General features: G+C 41.2%; 1 protein-coding gene and 1 pseudogene across 1 annotated transcript in view; one reads left to right on the top strand and one right to left on the bottom strand.

The window, feature by feature from the left end:
* The window catches only part of tweek (transmembrane protein KIAA1109 homolog tweek), a 789,520-nt gene that overhangs the window by 106,056 nt on the left and 665,175 nt on the right, over positions 1-18,289 (top strand). Inside the window, 1 exon segment of the mRNA XM_068348609.1 lies at positions 4,952-5,214. Within this exon segment, the coding sequence (XP_068204710.1) occupies positions 4,952-5,214 (263 nt within the window).
* Positions 11,068-12,940, bottom strand: LOC137617969 (uncharacterized; annotated as a pseudogene).

Below are 18,289 nucleotides of genomic sequence, written 5' to 3'. Positions count from 1 at the left end.
AACCAGTAGTACCGGGCGCCCCGCATACACACACACACCTGTGTTGTCTCATCACTTTAGATTGCAGGCAGGACTTAAAGGGGGACTGGTAATGGTGGGCCAAATTTATATAAAGAGCTCAAGGTTTGTATTGTTGGGAAAAAATACAAATTACTTTAAATTTGTCATTTGTTCCGTCACTAAATACAAACCCTTTCGCATTTTATTAGGGAAATCTCACCAATAAGGTGGGTGGAAGTCCTAACCAACTGGCTGGTTTTTGACCCATGGTTTCCCACTGTGCTACGCACACGTAAAGAGGAAAACCTGAAACCTCGCTAAAACTTCGTGCAATAGCACGCTTTAGTGGCCTGAGCAATCTGCGTGATTGTGTGATACTAGTAATGTGACTTGTCTATGTAAGAATTCTCAGAAGTTGTATGATTCTTTGAACTAGCCATAGACGTTGTAGTGGTTTGAGGACTATGGCCAGATGTAGCATGCAGACTGCCTAGTGTCCAAATGGCGACCCCACTCCGTTTCACTACACCACAAGAAACGGTGAAATAGCCAGAAATCTGGGTAAAAGGTAAACAATCAAAGATGAATTAGGCATGGGGCACCACCCCTTAATTTTATACTGTGCAAGAGAACCCAGCTAGAATCTTACTTCCCTATTATTTTTTCTTGTGTTCCCCGTCTCTCTCCATAGTGCTTTGCACGGACTCCTAAATGAGAGGAGCAATATGCTTTATAGATAGGAGGTTTCCTCACTATATTTTCAAGTTATTTGAACATTGTAAACATTAAGAGAGGAAAAGAAAAAAGAAACAATAATTCAAAGGGAAAAATCTCTAAATTGGGGCCTGAGAAGGGGACATTTGCAGGAGAATGAAATGCGTAATTTTTATAATAGGAGGAAAAAATAAGTTTTATGAAAGGCAAAGATAAAAAAATATCTATAATAAGAACCTCTTAGGAATCAATCCTCTAAGTGTTTAATCTACATACATACATACATACATACGTACATACATACATACATAAATCAAGGCACTTCCCCCAATTTTGGGGGTTAGCCGACATCAAACAAATGAAACCAAAAGGGAACCTCTCTTCTCTACGTTCCTCCCAGCCTGACAAGGAACTCAACCGAGTTCGGCTGGTATGGCTAGGGTGGCACAGCCCACCCTCCCCCGTTATCCACCACAGATGAAGCTTCATAACGCTAAATCCCATACTGCTGCTACCTCCGCGGTCATCCAAAGCACCGGGGAAAGCAGGAGGGCCTACCGGAACTGCGTCACAATTGCTCGCCATTCATTCCTATTTCTAGCACGCTCTCTTGCCTCTCTCACATCTATCCTATTATCACCCAGAGCTTCCTTCACTCCATCCATCCACCCAAACCTTGGCCTTCCTCTTGTACTTCTCCCATCAACTTTTGCATTCATCAGCTTCTCTAGCAAACAGCCATTTTCCATTCTCTCAACATGGCCAAACCACCTCAACATATTCATATTCACTCTAGCTGCTAACTCATTTCTTACATCTGTTCTCACCCTCACTACTTCGTTCCTAACCTATCTACTCGAGTTACACCAGCCATACTCCTTAGACACTTCATCTCAAACACATTCAATTTCTGTCTCTCCATCACTTTCATTTCCCACAACTCCGATCCATACATCACAGTTGGTACAATCACTTTCTCATACAGAACTCTCTTTACATTCATGCCCAACCGTCTATTTTTTACTACTCCCTTAACTGCCCCCAACACTTTGCATCCTTCATTCACTCGCTGACGTACATCTGCTTCCACTCCACCATTTGCTGCAACAACAGACCCCAAGTACTTAAACTGATCCACCTTCTCAATTCAACATGACATTCAACCTCGCACCACCTTCCCTTCTCGTACATCTCATAACCTTACTCTTACCCACATTAACTCTCAACTTCCTTCTCTCATACACCCTTCCAAATTCTGTTACTGATCGGCTAAGCTTCTCTTCCGCGTCTGCAATCAGTACATTATCATCCGCAAACAACAACTGATTTACCTCTCATTCATGATCATTCTCGATCATTCTCGTCTACCAGTTTCAATCCTCGTCCGAGCACTCGAGCATTCACCTCTCTCACCACTCCATCAACATACAGGTTAAACAACCACGGCAACATCGCACATCCCTGTCTCAGCCCCACTCTCACCGGAAACCAATCGCTCACTTCATTTCCTATCCTAACACATGCTTTACTTCCTTTGTAGAAACTTTTCACTGCTTGCAACAACCTTCCACCAACTCCATATAATGTCATCACATTCCACATTGCTTCCCTATCAACTCTATCATACACTTTCTCCAGATCCATAAACGCAACATACACCTCCTTACCTTTTGCTAAATATTTCTCGCATATCTGCCTAACTGTAAAAATCTGATTCATACAACCTCTACCTCTTCTAAAACCACCCTGTACTTCTAAGATTGCATTCTCTGTTTTATCCTTAATCCTATTAATCAGTACTCTACTATACACTTTTCCAACTACACTCAAGAAACTAATACCCCTTGAATTACAACACTCATGCACATCTCCCTTACCCTTATATAGTGGTACAATACATGCACAAACCCAATGTACTGGTACCATTGACAACTCAAAACATATTAAACAATAGTCTACATATACAAGTATAAAAAAAGGACCATATGTGTAAATATTTGGGCTAAATTCAAATGTAATTTGACAGGTTGTTCACACCTCTGACCTGCCTTTGCATTCTCACCTTTACATCAGAAAGACAAAAAAATTACATAATATACTAAGAAAAAACTTATTATCCTCAATGCTACAAGCAAAAGGGATGGCTAAAGATTGCATACAGTAGCAAGACAAACTTTAAGCTTAATGGAGAACCCCACCACATTGCGGTTCAAAATCCACACTGTGAGTGAACAGAGTCTGGACAAAAATCTCTGACTACCTAATCATCCGTAGGGTTTACTTTCACTAAAGTGCCCACTGTACTAATATCCTTAAAATCCCCCACAGTCAATAATTATTTGTCCTTACCTAGCACTTTCAAAAGCAGAGGGGAGTCCAAATCACTCTTGCCATCTATCTTTAATAGGCTTCAATACAGGATTCTTTATTTTTTTTTTTTTTCAATCTTCATCTTAAAATAAATTTTTAGAACATGACCCCTGCTGGGTGCAGGGTGCTGTCACTCTGAAAAAAAGAAAAAGGGGGTCATGAGACAAAAATAAATTAATGATACAAAATTTCAAACGCTTTATGATTTTGTAGTTTCCCTAGATACAAAATAAATTAAGTTTTTTCACACAAACCCCTTATCATTATTAGAACATTTTCCAATCCCACCTTGCCAGAGGGTTATGGGGATGTAACAAATGTATGTGCATGTATTAAGTTACACAAGGAAAGTGGTTATATCTGCAAACAGCTCAGGCCATATTGCAGTGTACAGCGGGTGCTGTGCCCCGAGAGAGGGGAAGATGAAAGAATAAGATGCCAGTCACTCTTATCATCCCAGATTTAATGCCTGATAATGCTGTTCTCCGCCGTCTGCTACTTTCCCATCAAGGAACTCTAGGTGATTAAATCACTTATTGTGTAGCCACCACAGGTTCCATAGAAAACGTCTCCATAATCCTGTGGGTTATACCTTGCAGGAAATGGGTGGTGAAGGTTGTCTGATGTTCCCTCGCGCCCAGCCTAAGAACCTGCATCACAGAGTAGTTTCCTTGGAGTCTAAGTGGTCGACCTGTAGTTGAGTATATTAACAAGCAGTACATTGGAAGCTTGATGATCAGAAAACGTGGCAGACAGGTCTACTGCCAGTGAAAATCCCCTAAGTCGGGACTCTGCTGGGTACTTGGAGATTCACAAACCACTCAGAATCAACTATCTGAATCATTACTCAGATCGTCCACCAGAACATCTCCCTTGTATGGGATGAGACATTTCCCCAGTTAGTTGGTATAGGTGCTGTGAAGAGGAACTTCCTTGATTGTTTGAGTATAAGTCACTCCCGAAGTGTCATCACTCATCAACACCACAGAGTGTCCTGAAGGGAACTGTAGGAGTGATGGAACTGCTGGAGGACCAGAAAATTGCCCTCATTCCAGGTAGTTCATGAGACAATGATGTTGGGAATTGGCTCAGAGTCCAGAGGCTCTGTGATGCCACATGTAGGTAACCCCCCTTTCTTGATGTCTCTGAAGAGCATCAATTCCCAGGAGTAAGGTGGAAGATCTAATCCCCTTGGGGAAATTAGGATCTGATGCTTTCCCGTTGATCTCCCTGTGCTCCCCGGAGGGCAGATGTCCTCGTCAGACAGAGTAACTGGTGAGATGGTAGTAAATCTAGTAGAAAGGTGCTTATCGCCTTCTTCAATCTTTCTAATCTGCTCTCAGAAGGAAAGACTTTCCTAGTCTGACATTTAGAAGCATTCCTAGGAATAGCAGTTTCGTGTTGGCTGCAGGGATGACTCCTCGAGATGTAACTCCCATCCTCAGATTCAAAATCAATGTAAAAGATAATTTGTTGATGGGCTGTTATTTTTTTTAGCCGTATTTAGTCCACTAATAGATAACAGTTTTCTAGTGTAGCTAGTCATCTCAGATGTTTGTAAAGGCCCCAGTATTAAAAAATGACAATCTTGGTTTTTTGTCTTCTATTGGAAGAGACAATCATGGCTTTTGTCATATAAGATTTAGATCTGTTGTATGTGACATTGGGGACAATAAACAAATAAGTTTATCACTGTTACAAATTATTCAGTGGCTATGATCCTGTTACTCTTGTAATAACCCGCACTTATTGCTTTTGTATACTATATGTTTTGCAAAGAAAGCAGTATTTTCTTTGATTTTGTGTCAGTGCTAATTTTTTTTGTAACTTGAAATTTTCAAAGAATATATGAGTTTTGCATTTTCAGACATGTCCCACTGTGACCACCGGGTATGGCTGGAATTGAATGGACCTGAGCTTCATATATACAATCGTTCTCAGTTATATGGCGGTCTTGAAAAACTCTTTGGCTTGGAGCAGCAAGTATTTGGCAGCAGTGTAAAAGTATCCAGTGGCAAAAATGATGAAGAAAATGAGCGAGAAAAAGTGACGACAAATCAAACACGAGACATGACTTTTTGGCAAGACTGGAGAGATCTTATTCCTGTCATTAAAATAGATTTGAATATGGTAAGGTGTATTTTTGTAAATAAAATTAATTTATGCATTTTAGAAAAAGAAAAGCTTTCATTATTGTCAGTTACTGTATTTTGATTAATCTTACCTTTAGATCAAATTGTTTATACTGTATCTTAGAAGGGTGATCTTTTCAACTTTAAAACAAAATATTTAATTGTTCCGATATCATATACAAACCTTCGGGTATTCAATGTTTTATTGTAATATGTAGTCATTTTCTATGTGCAGTAAAGTAAACCATTTTGTATTCTAAATGGAATTTATTTACTGTGTTGTACTGTATACTTAACCCAGCAGTACATTACAGTACTAATTTACAAAAGAATATTTCAGTACTGTAAACTTTGACTTCAGAAATGGAACCCCTCAATTTTGATGCAATTCATTTTTGACGTCATAGCATACAACGTAATTTATAGTAAGGTATTTTCTTTACTTAATGTAATATTTACAGTAAAATGTACTGTACTATATATTTGATTGCACAGTGTGGAGAGAGAGAGAGAGAGAGAGAGAGAGAGAGAGAGAGAGAGAGAGAGAGAGAGAGAGAGAGAGAGAGAGAGAGAGAGAGAGAAAATTGGCATGAGTCATGGTATGACAATGAAGCAATCTCTAATAGATTTAGTACATTTGAGAACAAAGTCTTCAGAGCGATATTGGGAATAATGGTAGGACAGGAATTGAAATGAAACTATAAGAGATTACTCGAGTGCCAGATGTGGATGAGATTGTGATGAGGGAAGATAGAGATAGTTTGGGCATGCACTTTGCACTCCCCAAGAGAGAATAATTCACCAAACGTTTAACTGGGGTCCACAAGGTACTAGAAGAGTGGGAAGACCCAGGCCAACATGGCTGAGGACTTTGAAGATTGAAGTAGTAGAGGATGAATGGAGAAGTATTGAATTAAAAGCTCAAGATGACTGATGAAATCTAACCGAGTCCCTTTGCATCAATATGCATAGGAGAAGATAATGATGAATGTATACTTTACCCAACAGTATGTAGCATAAGGAAGGGTTTACAAACGTATGTTACAGTATTTTATTGATCGCTTTACCTAATGTTTACAGTAAAATGTACTATATAATGTATACACGACTGCACGGTGTGTGTTGTAATATAGATTTTAAGAGAGAGAGAGATACAAGGATTTTGGATGTCTTAAAGACTCTCTAGTCCATCTGCAGACTCCATTTGCTCTTTGGTAGAGCGATTTAGTTTAAGCTTTTAGAGTTATTAGGATTTATAAGGACGAGAGAGAGAGAGAGAGAGAGAGAGAGAGAGAGAGAGACCAGGATTTTGGATGTCTCAAAGATTCTCTAGTCCGTCTGCAGAGACTCCATTTGCTCTTTGGTAGAGCGATTTAGTTTAAGCTTTTAGAGTTATTAGGATTTATAAGGACGAGAGAGAGAGAGAGAGAGAGAGAGAGAGAGAGAGAGAGAGAGAGAGAGAGAGAGAGAGAGAGAGAGAGAGAGAGAGAGAGAGAGAGTGAGTTTAATTTAACTCTACCAAAAGCATTCATGAATTGCATGAATGTGATACGATTTTAGCATAAAATAGGGTAACGAAACTAAAAAATACCCTGTACATTTATTTAAAACATAAACACTATGGTAGCATGCAAACATAGAACTTTCATACGACCTCTTGTTTGTTTCTTTTTTACAACAACAAACTTTCTATTATGTACAGTAATGTAAGGTAATGAAGCAAGTCAAACATCATTTCTAATAACCTGATATTGATTTTTTATGAACAAGGACTATTTGTTGACTTCTGAAAATTGTAGGCATTCGAGTTAGGCTATGCCTACCCTAGGCCAAAATTTAACCCTTGGGGTACTTGGACAGAAAAGATTTACAAACAATTCAAGCTACAAACGGTGTTTCGGTCCCCATTGCATTGGTTGGTTGGGGACTGCTTGTGTAATTTCAGCAATAGCTGAAATCATCCGTTAAAGCTTTTGCAAGGTGCAACTACCCTTTGCTAGTTAGCAAAGGGGGTTAACTGGGATAGACCAATCACCCCACTCATACCAGCATTAGTAAACAACTGTCACCTTTTTTAGGCTAGGTAGAGGAAAGATGTAGTCTTACTCTCTTATCAAAACCATTTAACTGGATATGATTTAAAACAGCTGGCCTAAAAGTTTAAAAAAGGGATTTTGACGAAGGAAAAATCTATTTCTGGGCGAGAGACCTGTGCCGCCCAGTGAAATGCTCCTTTTGCATCATTTCTAAGGTATATAACTGCTATGAATTACCAGAGAAAAAAAGTTGCATAGGAATGCCAGGGTTAAACCCAGCTCGCTCACCTATATAAGGTGTCGGTATAATACTGGGGCGTGATAAATCACAACCAGAGGTCTCGCGCCATTTAGATATCTCCTCTTCAATATCCCCGTTACAGCGAGGTGCCGTTCAACACCTACCACTGAATGCTACTACCACCATCTCAACCCACGCCAACTACGTCACTCCTCATAGCACCTAAGTTTGGGCCCATTCTGGGAGGGAAATAGAGGGAGGGTTCACTGGGCGGCACAGGTCTCTCGCCCAGAAATAGATTTTTCCTTCGTCAAAATCCCTTTTCTTGGCTCCACCTGTGCCGCTCCGTGAAATAGTACAAGAGAAATGGTCCCAAAAACTTGGAACTAACACCTGAGGGGAAAGTAAATTAAAGTCAAAATAACAAAAACATGGTTCAATTCAAAAGTAAATAGGAAATACTAAGAATTCCAGTGAATGAACACTTCCTTACATAAAGGATAGATGGGTAAGTAACAAATGCAGCAAAAAATTCCAAACTATGGAATGACAAAGTGAATGCAAGGTAAAATAATAAACTGCAAGATCAATTGATAATTTACAATCCTGAGGGTAAAAACAACAAAGATCAACTTGTGGGAGAGTAAGGCTATTTACAGACATGATAAAATAAAAATGCACCATAAGGGTGTAGCTCAGGTAAAAAACAAAACCAAAACTAAAGTAGGGACAATAAGTAAGGCAGGTAGGAGGAAGGAGGATAGAGCAAGACATTGTGATTATGAATCATTACTTTCAGGAGGAACCACATTCCCTGCTGCCACTGTAGCAAATTTTAGGGCTTCCAAAGGTTTTAAATTGTGGCGTTTAAAAACTGTCGCAGACTTCCAGCCTGTACATTTTGTAAGTTCATCAAAGTTCATGTGGTGAAAGTAATTAATAGAAGTATCTACGGCTCGTATATCATGAACGTGAGGGAATGATTCAGGGTTAGCCTGTTTAATGAAATATAGAATCTTTTGTCTTATTCCTTTTAGGGTGATGGTTCCTCCATTTTCTCTAATGAATAAGGGCCCTGAGGACTTAATGGAAGTTCTATTTAAATTGGCTTTCAGAGTGTTTACTGGACATAACGATGGATCCTGAGGAAGTGGAACAATCTTCCAGGGGGACCATCTGTTCTGGGGGTCCTTATTTTTGGCTAAGAACCTTTTGTCAGGGGAAAGTAGGACTTCCCCTGATGAGAGAAATTCAATATGACCTGGATCTCTAGTCAAGGCTGAAAGTTCTGATATTCTGACGCCAGAAGCTAGGCTCATTAGGAACAAGGTTTTCCTTATTAAAGGAATGTAATTACAAGACTCGTCAAGAGTGTCAGAAGCCAACTTAAGTACATTATTCAGAAACCAGGAAACTGAGCTAGTGCGAGTTGATGGTTTCAGTCTGGCGCAGGCTCTTGGGATTGATGAGAAGTATGAATCTGTTAGGTCAATATTGAAACCAATTTGGAAAATCTTTTTCAAGGCTGATTTAATTGTAGTAATAGTACTGACCGCTAGGCCTGATTCAAATAGAATTCTAAAGAAGGTTACGGTCAGATTCATAGTCATCATCTCAACCTTTGAGTCTCTTAAAAACTTTGCGGGTTTTTTAACAGCCGAATCATACTGTCGAAGGGTGGATTCCCTTTTATCTGATTCTAAAAATAGGGTATTTTGAGGATCAATATCTGCACCTCTCTGAGCTGCAAATTTCATAAAGTCCATAAAGTTAGGGCACTCTGAATTTTTGAGGAAGCTAACACATTGCGAGTTTGTACTACTTGTGTTAGTATTGGATTGGGTATCTGTCGAGGGTGGAGACCCAGTTCCACCAGCAGGGGAAACCAATTGCTCTTGGGCCAGTTGGGGGCTACTAGAGCGACCTGGCCTTTGAAAGTTCTGAGTTTGTCTAACACTTTCATCAACAGATTTATTGGTGGGAATAAGTAAATTTTCTCCCAAGTGTTCCAGTCCAATGACATTGCGTCTGTGGCGTAAGCCCGAGGGTCCAGGTTGGGGGCTACGTAACACTCTAGTTTGTGGTTGGACTCTGTTGCAAACAGGTCTATCTGAAGACCCGGAACCTGAGATAGAATCCATTTGAATGATTTTAGGTCCAGTGACCACTCCGACTCCAGCGGAGTTGTCCTCGAAAGTGCGTCCGCCACTACATTCCGTACTCCCACTAGATGGACTGCTGACAGATGCCACTGGTTCGATGCTGCCATGGCAAATATTGCTAACATCACATGGTTTATGTGGCCTGACTTGGAGCCTCCTCTGTTCATGCAGTGGACTATGACTTCGCTGATTAGAACCAATTTTATATGTTGGTTCTTGGCTGGAGCCAGTCGTTTTAGAGTTAGGAATACCGCCATGGCCTCTAAGACATTGATATGAAGTTGGCGGAATACTGTCGACCATAGTCCTTGGACTTTCCTGTACTGGGAGTATCCCCCCAGCTTGTTAAAGAGGCTTCTGTGTGAATGACGAGTTCTTGTAAAGGAACGGATTTTGTCAGATTTCTGACCTTTGTCCATGGCTGAAGTCTTTTCCTCAGAATTGGCGGAAGTCAAGCTCTTTTGTCTCAATATTTCTCGTTTGCCCTGGAGCGCCATACTTGGTTTATATCCTTCAGTCTGGCCTTCAGTACAATATCTGTTACCAAGGCAAACTGCAGGGCACCCAGGATTCTCTCTTGATTTCTCCTGGACGTCAATTTGTCCTTGAGAAAACGTTTTGTGTTTTTTGCTATTTCTGTTCTCTTGGCTGTTGGGAGACGTAGCGTGTGGGAACGTAGATCCCATTGTAATCCCAGCCATTGAAACTTGGTCTCCGGGACTAGGCGAGATTTCTCGAAGTTGATCTGGAACCCCAACTGTTGTAGGAATTTTATTACTCTGTTTGTTGCCGTGAGGCAGTTCTTGACGCTGTCTGACCAAATGAGCCAGTCGTCTAGGTAAGCTACTATTTGAATTCCTTGGGTTTGCAATTCTTGGATTACCGTCTCTGCCAGTTTGGTGAATATCCTGGGTGCTATGTTGAGTCCGAATGGCATTACTTTGAATGCATAAGCTTGGTTGCCTAGTTTGAAGCCTAGAAACGGACGAAAATGCCTTGCTATCGGAACGTGATAGTAGGCATCTGTAAGATCTATAGAGGTGGTGACGGCCCCACGGGGAAGTAAGGTCCGCACCTGAGAGACGGTTAGCATGTGGAACTTGTCGCATCGAATGTAAGAATTCAGATGAGACAGGTCCAAGATTACTCTTCGCTTGTCTGAGTCTTTCTTTGGCACGCTGAACAAGCGACCTTGAAATTTCAAGTGATTTACCTCTTTGATTGCGTTCTTTTGCAATAGATCGTTTGCATATAAGGCTAGCTCCTTCGTTGGAAATTGATGGAAACTGGTTGATGGAGGGGGCCCTTCTATCCAACTCCACCCCAGACCTTTGGAAATTATGCTGAAAACCCAATTGCTGAACTTCCAATGGTTCCGAAAGATGTAGAGTCTTCCCCCTACCCGAGGATTCTCAATGGTTCGCTGCGGATTTGCCTCCTCGGCCTCGGGAGAAGGTCCTTCCGCCACCTCTGTTGCGAAAAGTCCCTCTCGCACCCGAGCCTCTGGCGCGTTGGTAACCTTGGAATGCACCTTGGGTTTCATAGTTAGGGTTAAAGGCAGGGGAAGTAGCATACGAGGTAGTTGATACCCGAGACTGAGGGACCAACACATACTGCTGTTGGGGTTGTCCCTTTGAAGTGGAGGGATGACTCCCCTGTGATACCGGGATGGTCTGGACTATTTGAAGTTGCTGTCGGTTTTGGGAGGATTGGAAAGGCCTTAACCTCTTCCTACCCCGAGATTGGTTGCTGGCTGGTTCGAACTTACGTTTGGGGACTAGGCCCCACCGAACCTTGAGGCTCTGGTTGACTCTGGCAGCCTCGCTGAGGACGTTATTAACGAGATCCTCCGGGAATAAGTCAGGACCCCAGATCGGGGTTTTAATGAGCTTGTTAGGCTCATGTCTGATGGTGGCCTCAGACGACGTGTCTACGGCAACGACGTCTGGCTGCAAGGAAGTCATAGGCATCAGACAGCAAGGTCTGAAGCAAGGACTTTGTCAGAACCTTAAAAAGGGGTTCCTCCTCGTACATTGAAGAGGTAATTTCAGCCATTGTAGCTGAGTTAATTGACCTACTTAGCCGGGTCCGGGCTTCGAACTCGAGGCGGATTAAGGACTCCGGAAGCCTGGGAAGACGTTCGCTAAACTGTGTGGAAGCACAGTCAGCACTTAGCTTGCCCGCCGTGAACGTGGCTGGGGCGTTAAGCCAGCACTCGTGATCTCCCGGGAACAGGAGGGAAGTCAGGTCCATTTCCCGCAGTTGCGGTAACGGCTTGTCCTCGTTGATAGCTTGATGGGTGAGGTCCATCATCTTGGTGACACACGGAGTGGGGGTTTGCTCGTCTACCACGAACATCGTGTAGGAGCTTTTATGGGGTGTGAGCATGGTATTCACACACTCCCACTCATTCAGGGTCCGAACCCAGGTAGACTCAGCCTGTTCCTTCGGATAGATCACTGTTTCCTTGGTAACTTTATCCAGCCTTACAAGAGCCTCCTCTGTTAGACGAGCAAAACCGGGGAAGGGGAACTGGAGACCCGGCGGGTAGAATTCGAAGTCCTCAATAGGCCGGGTGCCACATCCCTCGATGGTCAACATGCCATCTTTGAAAGGGAATTGCAAGGCCATTCTCCACGGGTTGCTCTTGACAAACTCCGGGAGCTTAGAGACATCCGGGATGACATGTTGTTGTTGCGGCAGTCCCGAACGCATGAGGCTCTCAACGAGACTCTCCTGGTGTTGTACCCTCTCAGTGAGGGACGTCATCAAGGAACCGATCTGATCCAGTAATTTGCTGGAAAAGGCATCCGGGTCGAAGGAAGCCTCCGGGGTCTTGGTTTTGGAGCCTGTCTTCACTCTCGACCCAAGAGAGGAAGAAGAAGCAACAGCTAAGTCTTTAGGGACTCTGGAAGACGAAGTCTTGACTGATTTAGGGGATTTGGAGGACTTGCGGGTCTTCAGTAAGGGTCTACGTGAAGACTTAATCTTAGGGGCAACAGGACGTGGCCTGATATCAGCCACGTGCTTCCCCGAGAACCCCTGAAAAGAAGAATTAGCGGAAGAGGTAGAAAAAGACGGACTAAGGAGAGGAATCTTAGCCCGAGACCCACCTGCCTCACCTGCCTCACCTACCTCCCTACCTAGCTCTGGCTCGTCGAGAGCCATGGGTTCGATGTTGAGGTTGATAGCCGCGACGTCCTCCACGATTGCTTCCCCCATCACTTCGTGGTCCTCAGACAGGAGCAGAGCTTCATTGATCTTGGTGATGATGGGGTCCGCCATGTCCTTGGGGACCGCAGCTGAGGTCTTGGCGTTGGGGTATATCAAGGTACACATATCCTCGGACAAGACGTATGGCTTGGCCTTGACATTGCGGGCGAACCCGCCGACCCAGACCTTAAGGGTCGCCAAGGCAGAGGTCTTAGAAGACTGAGAGCTCTGAAAGAAAATAAACCGTTACTAATAACAAAGTAACTTCGTCGAAGGAAGTGTAAAAAACATGTAGGCCGAGATTAAAAGTTTTAATTCGGTCAGAGATTGCAATGGAAATAACAAGGAAAATCCAGAGATTAAATCCGAAGTAAATCTAGATAGTAACGACAGGGACACCTACCGAATCCGAGGTAAGTGTGGAGACCAGCCCGTAGCAGACCACGCAGTTGTCTTGGAACTTTTCCTAACCACATATGATTTTCCCCTCTGACCTTTGGTTTTGTGACGTCCATGCGATTTATCCTGAAAATAAGCATTTTTCAAATTCTATCTCCTCCCTTTATACTTAATAATAAGACCTATGATTACTACCATATATAGACCTGATGCAGACCTCTTACCAAATGGAGTTTTTTCTAAGTAATTTTTTGCTAGATATGAATGTTTTCACTATGGTAAAAAAATAAACCCCACGAAAAAATTAAGAAAAATATGATGTTAACAAAAATTGCAATAAATGACATTGTTTTATTGTTCTATAATGTCTTTCTAAGTTATACACAACATTTCAATGCTATAGCTTTAAAACTAAGGGAGAAGATAGAATTTGAGGGCCAAGAGTATATTTTTGAAATACGGCCGTTCAAAGTTTTGCTTTGTATTTTTACAAAGACAATATTAATAAATCATGATTATTATGAGTTTATTCCTTTTTGGGTATTAATACACCAAAACTATGTTATTTATCATAATTGGATCATAAATGAATATCCCTTTGCCTAATATCTTGCTTCTTTAGGCTTCTGGTCCCCCATGCTTTTCCTATTCTCTCTCCTTTACTAACTCCACTAATATCGCCGATATTATGAGTATACAGTATTAAGGTGAATTTTCTTCTGTATGTTAGTGAGATATTTTGACAGTCTTTTCCTCTTTAGCATGTTGAAATTCTTGTCAAAACAAAGAAAATGGTGTAAAAGCAAGTGAATGTCAGAGGTCAAACTCAAATATTTTGTATTTTTACAAAGACAATATCAATATCATGATTATTGCTAATTTTATATTCCATTTTGGGTATTAATAAGCAAATACTATGAAGTTTATCATAATCTTATCATATATGAAGATCCTCCTCCTCCTTCTTCTTCTTCTTTCTCTGCATCTTTTCCCACATTATGTGGGGTCGATGTTTCTGGCCAGTGTTCTCCATCTACCTCTGTCGCACACTTCATCATATATATACCCTAGCATTAATTCTAATCTCACAATTTCCACTGGTCATATTGGTTTTGGCTAATTTTTCATGGCCGGATGCCTTTCCTGCCGCCAACCCTCCCAATTTACCCGGGCTTGGGACCGGCACCAAGTTGAGGCTGGCTTGCCCCCTCATATATGAAGATCCCTTTGCACAATGTCTTGCTTCTTGAGGCTCCTTGTCCCCCTATGTTTCTTCCTAATATACTGTACAGTATCTCTCTCTCTCTCTCTCTCTCTCTCTCTCTCTCTCTCTCTCTCTCTCTCTCTCTCTCTCTCTCTCTCTAATATTGCTAATATGATGCGAGTATTAGAGCAAATTTTCTTGTGTGTGTTAGTGAGATGTTTTTAATGTCTTTTCCTCTTTGTCATGATGAAATTCTTTCCAAAACAAAGGTAATTTCAGAGGAAAACTAAAACGTGTACTCTTTCCCCCCAAGGCTTGAAAAGGGGTAAATTTTTAGAAAAGAAAATACAAGTAAATTCCTTGAAGGTATTAATTCATATTCAAGTCCCAATATTCTTAGATTGTATTATAAGAACAATAGCATCTCACTGGTTTCACCTTTTAGTTGATTTCTTTTTGGCGAGTAAATAGTCCCTCCAACAGTAAATAATCGTTCGCTTTCAACAGAAGAGGGAAGAGGGAGGTGCAGACAAATACTTCCTGGCAAACAGTGCCATGAGAGGAAATTCATTTTTATTTAATTTCCACCTCTGCAAAGGATTCTCATCATTTTCTATATTCTTCAAAGAAATATATTTGGACATTTCTTGCTCTATTAAAATTCTTTTGTTCCCATTTTTCTACTTGCATAATCACATCCCTTTTCAGGCGTTTGCTCCATTTTTTCTTGTTTTTTTTCGGGAAGGAAGCGGTAAATGTACGAATATTTTTTACATGTGATAGATCTTATAAACTAATCTTTGTGCATTACATTAAAATTCCAAAGGTTTAGTATCTAAGAAATTATAAAAACAAAAAAGTACATGCGGCAACAGCCAAGTTTGCAACTCTACAGTAGGCTGAAGTTTTATTCAAGTACTGTATCAAACAAGTCCTTTTCTTATTCATTCTTCACACAACCATTTAGAGTTGCAATTTCTTCTGTAGATGTTCTCAACTTCTTCTTTCTTTAGAAATAATGATACTTTAGATACTAAGATTTATAGATTATGCTGATACTTTTAAAGCTGTCAAACAAAATATTTACTTTTAAATATTAAACTTAGCCGGTGAATATATAATAGCTGACGTCTCCGATGGCTCGACAGATTCCAAAAACTCGCGAGCGATCGCCGTGAAGGTTGCGGGTGTGACCACCAGCGCCGATTATCGGCCAGATACCGCATATACTTGTCAACATCTCCAGTTCTTCTCTGTCAGTCTTGTCGACAAGTTGGTTCCACTCGCTTTATGACCTCGAGTTTTCTACCGAATTGGTGAAGTACTTGGTTTTGGTTTTATTGCTTTCGCCGTGTTGGATTATTCAATACTATCTTCAAAAGAAATGCTTTTGAAAGGAGAGGAAAAGTGTTTTGCCCTTGTTTTTTTTTTTTAATCTCTGGTTTTTCCATAGAGAAAAGATGGCCGACCCTTCCCTCAGTGTACGAAAGTGTGTTTAAGGCTTTTAGTAGTTATTTTATCACTTTATAAATTATTGTTGATATTTATAGATTTTCCTCTATATATTTTATATCTCACCCGCCTTTATTAGGCCTCTTCGATTAGCTTTCCATTTATACTAAACATCAAGATAAATTTTATGTTTTGTTTTATGCGGCCTTTACCTATTCCTTGTAGGCGGTCCTAACTTGGAAAACGAAGTTAAACAACGTTGAGCCCATTCAACTTTTATTTTTGTTAAGTTTAAATCAATTGCTCTGTAAGAGTTATGAGATGAATATTTTTTAGAAAATATTTTAAGAAATATATTCTTTGAATAGTCTTCGTGCTGTTTTTTCAAAGATGAACTAACGTTTGGTTTATTTATGCTACGCAGTTTGCGCTCTATCGTTACGATAGAGAAAGAGAGAATCACGGTTTCACTTTGCAGAAAGAGTAAATCGATTTTGACGTTTTGTTCATTCTTCTTTCATACTGAAGTGTTTTAGATACTAATTTAAAGGAACTTGTTAATTTTCAATTTCTTAGTCCTTTCAGTTTTTTCCTTTGGTCAAATAACCTGTTATTGACGAAGGGTGAGTGGGCCATTCTCTTGTGTGTGACAAGAGAGAGAGAGAAAGAGAGAACGATCCGATCTTTATTCTCGTCCCAAGTCTCTGTACAAGGAGTTTGGGAGCGAGTAACGTTGTTCTCGATTCAGTTTTTTACTCTCGTCCCAAGTCTCTGTACGGGGAGAGAGGATAAAACGTTTTAGTTTTTATTCTCGTCCCAAGGCACTGTACGGTGAGAGATTGAAAACGTAGTCCTTAGTGAACTAGTGTTTAGTCTCCTCCCCAGTCACTGATCTTTTTAACTTTATATATTTCCGTTTTATTCGATATATATGTATATGTTTATTGATTTTTGCATGTGTGTTTCATTTTGTACTAATGTGCTTACATTGTACGACTCATTTCGCAATTCTAACCTTTTGATGTAAGGGAGAATTGCGTGCTTCAGGTAGAAATCAGTTTTATTCATGTCTAATGTGAAATTATTGAAAAATACGATATCAGTGAAGTAAGTGCAAAAAACATGTTCTGTGTTGCGGAGGGTTCGTTTGTTCGTGCTTGTCACTTGCCTAGTCCGAGACCTCTTTCAGGCTCCCCTGCACCAGGTAGAAGGAATGTCGTAGGACCTAAGGGAGTGAGGAGTGTAAACCAACGAACAGACGTTCCCTCAAAGGTATCAGACGTTGCACGGCAAGCACGTCCTTGCCATAAGACAGGAGAGACGAAGTTTCTCCTCGTCTTCCGATGATTCGTCTCTTTAAAAGCCTGGGCGTATAGTTTCGAGACGGTTGAAACGTTTATTAGTTCCTTCAGAACAAGTTCAACGTCCTAGCTGTAGTCATAATAAGAGTCCCGTTCATAGCGATGACGTTCATGTACAGACGTTTCTGCCACAGACTCGACGTGACGTTGAGCGGTGGACGCCGTGGACACAACGTGACGTCGAGTGTCAGTCACCGTAGTCTCGATATAGCATCGATCAGCAGTCACTGCTGTTTACTACGTGACGTTTGAACGTCAGCCACTGCAGTCACAGGTTGATCCGAAGTTAGATATGCTGTTAAAGCTTTCTTCTTCAATAGAAGCTTTCGATCCTGTTCCTGTGCGAAAGGATCCTTTGCTTTTTGTACGTCACGGTTCTGGGATACGTAATTCGGGTCTACAACCTTCTAGACGAGCTTTGTTACGCCACGCTGACGTTATCTCTAGTGACAGCTTTGCTGTTAAGCGAGATGCGGAGCATAAATCTCGATGTAACTTTGATCGCTTTGAACGTCAGCCACCGCAGTCACAGCGTGACGTTGAGATGCAGAACGTGACGTTGAGCGGTGGACGCCGTAGACATGACGTGACGTCGAGGGTCAGTCATCTTAGTCACGATATAGCATCGAACAGCAGTCACCGCTGTTACTACGGGACGTTTGAACGTCAGTTACTTCTGTCACGACGTGTAGTAGAATAACATTCTCTGCAGTCACAACGTGACATCGACCCTCCAACTTTAACTTCTGTTCATATACAAGTGGATGTAGCCTGTCAGGCTTTTCCTTCACGTCATTCTGAATATAAATCTCCTTCTCGCAAGACTTTAGTTTTATCAGATGATGTGCCTTCTGAAGAAGTTGATGACCCCCTTTCAACTAATGTACCTTTGGGGAGTCATTCAGAAGAGGAGTAACCTAGGGTGGTCCAACAATCCCTTGTATTTTAATTATGAATTTCTTTAGTGAAATTTTGTCCTAGACTTTCTTCGACGCCTGCTTTTAC

Source organism: Palaemon carinicauda, chromosome 24, assembly GCF_036898095.1.
Source record: "Palaemon carinicauda isolate YSFRI2023 chromosome 24, ASM3689809v2, whole genome shotgun sequence".
Lineage (NCBI taxonomy): Eukaryota > Metazoa > Arthropoda > Malacostraca > Decapoda > Palaemonidae > Palaemon > Palaemon carinicauda.
This window is presented reverse-complemented; position numbering and strand designations above follow the sequence as displayed.